The sequence below is a fragment of the Oncorhynchus kisutch genome, linkage group LG19 (assembly GCF_002021735.2).
Source record: "Oncorhynchus kisutch isolate 150728-3 linkage group LG19, Okis_V2, whole genome shotgun sequence".
NCBI classification, from domain to species: Eukaryota; Metazoa; Chordata; class Actinopteri; order Salmoniformes; family Salmonidae; genus Oncorhynchus; species Oncorhynchus kisutch.
The window spans coordinates 32,941,012-32,947,074 of record NC_034192.2 but is presented as its reverse complement, the minus strand read 5'-3'; the positions used below and the strand labels follow the sequence as shown (position 1 = coordinate 32,947,074).

At 44.0% G+C, this 6,063-nt stretch overlaps 1 protein-coding gene across 1 annotated transcript; it reads right to left on the bottom strand.

Annotated features, from left to right (window-relative positions):
- Positions 1 to 285: 285 nt before the first annotated feature.
- LOC109864699 (solute carrier family 25 member 51) lies at positions 286 to 5,399 on the bottom strand. The gene is made up of 2 exons (XM_020452567.2): positions 5,129 to 5,399; positions 286 to 3,578 (listed from the first exon to the last, which is right to left on the bottom strand). Exon 2 carries the CDS (start codon positions 3,504 to 3,506, stop codon positions 2,553 to 2,555), a length of 954 nt encoding a protein of 317 aa, XP_020308156.1. The 5' UTR covers positions 3,507 to 3,578; positions 5,129 to 5,399; the 3' UTR covers positions 286 to 2,552.
- Positions 5,400 to 6,063: the final 664 nt, after the last annotated feature.

Below are 6,063 nucleotides of genomic sequence, written 5' to 3'. Positions count from 1 at the left end.
AGAGAGTGTCCAGCAGTCAGAATGAAGCGAGAGGGAGAGAGAGGGGAGTGGAAAGCAAGGAATTCTCAGAAAGGAAGGAGAGACAAATATGGAAGAGAGAAGCAAGTGTGTAAATGAAGGGCTACAGCCTGGAAGTATACAATTATGGGCAAAATGGTTGTGTTCCTGTATTCTTTGTGTGTGTACTTTTCCCCCCATTATAGTTGTGCATGTTTTATCTGAGAAAAACATTATTTGGCAACGTCTTATTGCTTTTTAAGTCCATTTCATCAAGGAAGAGACAGGTTATGGGTAACATACATTTTACTTAAACTTCAACAGACACACACTACAAGTGGCACTTCAGCAATAAGCTCATTACACACAACTCTTTGACAAACATTATCAAGATACACTTATAGTGGCGTTGATTGATGGGTTATAATAACTGAGTGAAGAAATGGTACATAATAGCACTTTCCTAGTCCAGTTCCCATGTGCTTCTGAGTATACCGCTATTTCCAGTCTTCTTTCAAGTAATACCTACAGGACAAACACCTGCTAGCCGTTAGGCTGGTACCATAGAGATGGAAAGAGATCTTGTCTTTATATCTGTGCCATTAGGACATGTGTGACAGCACCATTGAGGCTACAACTCATAGGAATCACCAAGCAGTTGACAACTTTTTTTAAAAGTGTTCAATTTTCAATATTAAAGCTAATATTGGTGATTTACCACCATCTGCAGTGCTGGAGTCCTGAACCAAATAGCATAATTAAATGTATTGTGGCCACTAGATGGTGGTGACTTACCTTAAAGCAATTTACAAATCAAGACAATGCTCTGATCATTGGCTGATCGCTCCCAACCATAGGAATCCACACTCAATTGCGTACTTTAAAATGGTGGAAGCCATTAATGGTAACATCCATGCTGAAATGCGCTATATCTCAGTTGAGTTCTCTAACTATCTCTAGTATACCACACAGGGTTGAATCAAAGAGACAGATAGAGAACTCCTCTTTATATCTGTGCCATTATAGTCTGACAGCATGGGCAGCGCCCTTGAGGCTATACCTCATAGAGCCCCGCAGTGGAGGTGTCATAATACCCATAAAACCTTGCGGTCAAAACAGGGAAACTGTTCCAATCGTTTTTCCACTGTTCATTTTTCCCATAGAGGATTTTAGAAACACTTCAAATATGGGCTGTGTTTCGTGTAGGCTCACCCTGGCGTGATGTTTTGATAACCATGTACATCTCTGTTGGACAAGGTGATTTTTATCAATATATTCAGCTCTATTTACCTCAGATTTGAAAATGGTAATTAGCATCAAAGTAGACATCATGCAGAACTACAAATCCCTGCAAGCTCCTGCACGTCATCTCTAGCTGACACCTTTGCTAACAGGTATTGTGTCAATTTAAAACTTGCACAAGACAGTTCACATAATTGTCAATGTTTAAAGAAGTGTAGACAATTTATGAATTACTACATTTAGCTAACATTTGATAGTTAATCCAGAGATTCTTGCCTTTGCCTCGATTCGGCAGTCTTGTCCAGATCATCATAGCATTTGTAGTTCTTTATGATAGCCACATTAGCATTTCACAGATAAATATATTTCCCCGAATTCCTATGTATTAAAGTCACCTTGACCTAGAGATTTACACAGTTATCAAAACGTAACGCCAGGGTAAGACGACACAAAACACAGCCCTTACTTTAAGTGTTTCTAAAGTCCCCAATAGGAAAAATCTAATGGTGGAAAAACAATTGGAACAAGTTCCCTGCTTGACCGCTAGATTTTATAGGTATTATGACTCATACTGTAGTACTCTAATGGAATCCCCACCCAGTTGAGTATTTTGACTACTTTAAAATGGCAGAAGCCCTCAATGGTGCTGCCCATGCTAAAACGGCCTTTTGGCCACTAGAGGCCTCTATCATTCTCTATGGGTCGAATCAGTGCATAATCCTAGAAGACCGACATGGTAAATAGTTGGACAACAAATCAGTATACCAGAGTTCACAATCAGAGGGCCAGAGTAGAGAAAGGGGAGGGGTTGAAGGGACTAATAATCAATGCACACAGATCAAAGCACTGGTCAACACAATGAATAGTTCTTTGAAAGGTGCTCTTGGTCACTTTAAAAAGGCTTACACCCAGTAAACTGCCTCTGACACTTTCTGCTGGGAACCACATCAGTCTACACAAAAAAAATGTATTGAAAAAGGCTTTTGTTGCATGTTGGACCCAGACGCAGGACTTGTGTATTTGTGAGTCTCACTTCGATACCATGACTCAAATTGACTGTCTTGTTTAATCTCACACCGACTGGTGACCATTGTCAGTAGCGCAACTTCACCTTTCAGATACCCTTTGTCCTCTTCTACTTGCCGTAGGCCCTTACCCCCCACATACACTATGTAGACCTGTTTGGGTGGGCAGTGGGCACATCAGTTTCAATAACAACAACAAAAAAAGAGCACCAACTGCGATCAACAAACAACACTTTCCCCAAGTATTTTTCCTCGCTCTCCCCCACACATTCCATTCCCCCTCACATTCTATGACCCTTTCAGTATCAGAACACTGAGCAGAAGCTCATATGTTGCGTTGATGATGCCCCAGGAGAGAAGGGAGCGGTGGTAGTTGAGGTGCGCCCCTCGGAACAGCATGGCCACGCTGCCGCCCCTCTCCCTCCACACAGTCATCAACACCTCCCCACAGGGGCGGAAAGCACCCCCCACCTGGGACTGGGCCCGCGACTTCACCACATTCAGCGGGTAGAACATGATCCCCAGCGCCGCCCCCAGCATCCCTCCACACACAAAGTCATTGACCAGGTGGCCAGCCCTGCTGGAGGCCTCAGGGAGCTGCTCCTTGATGGGCCCGCGGAACCCGAAGAACAGCACATTACTGGGCCCGTTCCTTATTAAGACCGGCACCAGGCCACGGTAGCACTCCTTCACACCGTACTCGCTCAGGAGCGTCCGGAAGGTGTGGGCCGTGTTTTGGAAGCGGCCGTGGTGCCGGTGGTCCTGGAGGAGAGTCTGCACACGCTCAAACGGCGTCAGCACAGCCTCTGCCGTGCCCGCCAGCGCCGCCGCAAAGCTCCGCGTCACCAGCTCGGGAATGCCGCTGCCGGTGGGTACCTGGTCCAATAAGACCCGGGAGAAGTCCTCGTACAAGCCGAACATGATGGCTACAGTGGTGGTCTTCTGGAGAAGAGGAGGGAGCAGCCCCCTGTAGAGTTTCCTCATCCCGTCCCGTTGGAGTTGTCTGACGGCCTCTCTGGCCAGCACACCGTGAAGCTGTTGTCTGAACAGAACCTTCTGGATGGGGAAGGTCACCACGATGTTGGTGAAGGCAGCTATGGAGCCACAAACGTAGTGCTTCCCCCGGGGGCCGAGCGCTGCGCCCAAACCCCTGCCAGATAGCAGGGAGCCCCCTCCTTTACCCAGGGACCCCTGGGGCTGTGATGTGCAGGCTGACTCTGGGTCCATGGTAGTAATAGCCATGGGAGATGAGACACACCCTGAGCCTACACCACCAGCATCACTGCTTGGGAGACAACCTCTATGATTTTACACCTGTGGGGAGGAATGAAAGAGTTACATTTACAATGTTTAAAATTGGCTGCAATATTATCTATTGGTACTGAAACAGCTTGTGAACTGAAGTTACTTGTTCCTTTCAGCAAAACATGCATTGTCTACTATAACATTGTAACAAATGGATGTTCAACCAGTCTGCAAAAACTCCCTCATGATTAGTGAAGAAGGATTGTGTGATTACGAGGCTAGTATCCAGAAGGCATCAGGCTGTCTGCACTGGGGTAGGACTGCAGTTTTACAAAATGACAAGACACCGGTAATATTTGGAGAAAAAATTTAACAGCTTGCCAGTGAAACAAGGATCTTGGGTAAGTAGGTTTGGTAATGCAGTTCAATGCACCACGGACACAATCCAGGTCTGTGTACTGTATCTATTGAAACTTGGCTACAACTTTGTTTGCTGCCGTTACCACCTCAGTGATAAGAACTATTGCATAACTTGATTCTAATGTACAAGGTGATATGTACTTTTCCGAAAGGAATTAAGAGACATGCATCATCATCATTTTGTGCAGTCTAGAAGTTGTCCAGAAACAATTTAAAACCAAGCTCCACATTCAAGTGCCTTCTAAACATAGGTCAGAGTAGTGGAACTGTCACTCGAGGGTAATTAGAGGTCAAGCTATGAAATCAGATTTCGACAGAAGTGCTTCTGCCAAATGCAAACCGTTAACAAATGAGCTGAGTCACCCAGTGCAGATGAACTGTCAGTGACCAGGAGGAACAGACAGTTTGCCAACTTGGTTGTTGAGTCTGATCATCGTTGTACTCTGGTTAGAAGGTCTTAAGTAAAGTTAACGCCTTCTAGGAACTCCCCATTTGCTGTCATGACTCATGCTATATGGACACACCTAAATGATGCACACATGAAATGCTCAAGTTGGCTAGGTCAATGGAGAAATTGTCAATACGGTCAAGAAAGACACGCTCAAGGCTATCGGAGTTTTAATCTATCCAGCCAACGTTAGTTTCAGGATGTATTCCAAAGATTACACACGGACACAATCCAGATTATTCTGAATGAGTCATTGCTTTCCTGGCCAACTCCAAAACAAAGGACAGTAACGTTACAGACTGCTAAACCCGTCTTCGTCCTGGCTAAACCCACCAAAATGTTTCCTGATTGTATGTCAAATGGTTGCGTCTACGCTAACAAGCCAGCTAGTTAGCTAACATCCTTTTCAGGGCCTTCTTTAGCAGCCAGTGACATGGCTAATCTTGACAGTCAAGATTTCCTTAACAAGCTATGGTAAACAGGAGTTTGACTGAGCTAGCCATCTATCTATCAAGTTAGATACAGATTACAGGCATTTTGTATCCAGCTAACGTTGGCTAGCAAGTTGGCAGTGTCAAAGCGGACAACTGGCTTTTACTTGATTTTTTTGAAGCCCAGACAAACAGTCTCGAGAGAGATAGCCTTGGATGGGCATGCTATCGTTGTAAATGTAAAAAAAAAAAAAAATAATAACATCATAGAGGATATTTCAACACTAGGTCCAAAGTATCTACGTTTACTTGTCTTTTACCTTGCCACGAAGAAACCGTAGTTTAACACGGAAATGGAGTTTGCTAGGTCGTTCCGTCTGCTGTCGATCGCCGATGCATAGGGAAGCAGCTGACAGCAGGAAAACCAATCGAGATGTAAATAGCGTGCTTTACGACCCTCGCTAATCTACAAATAACAATACAAAAATAAGTATCCACTATAGTTTGTGGTTGAAGGTTTCAAACGTATCAGTTTATACGGATTTTCTGATACACACTAGAGGGGCTATTTGTTCAAGCGTCCTGTTGGCTCTCTTGAAATCATGTTACAACTACAAGGTGTATTTGATAAATAACATTTGCATCTCAATTAGATTATATTTTGAGGGTTAACTCCATGACTAGAATACTGCCCCGTGCTTTTTGTGATGCTCTATTTTGCATTGACACGTTTTTGTCTGGTTGTGTGATCTGTCCTACATTTTCTATGTGCAATATTCTGTTATGCACCAGGCGGCAGCATTTACCAATGGGATCATGTCGTCACTAGTTACCACAGTCACAAATGGCTTAAAATCTGATTTTAAACCTAACGCTAACCTTAACCACACTGCTAACCTTATGCCTAACCTTAAATTGAGACCAAAGGTGTTTACGATAAAGTCAATGTTGCTGCGGATCAGCTCTAGTGTCTAGTAGTGACTGATAAACCTAGTCAATGATACCTCGAATCTAATGTTATTACACATGCGACTGCACGTCATGATGTCATACAAATATTCCCATTCATGGGAGCAATAAACAAATGCCCGAATTTCAATTTCAATCCTAGCAAATTCATATTTTGGGCACTGTACCCCACGGATTACAATAATATGACCAAATATGTCAGCACAAAAGGGCTGCGAGTTTTTAAATGAAAGGGGCTCTGGATCTTGTGTCTGATGACCGCTAGATCCCTCTATCCCACTGACTT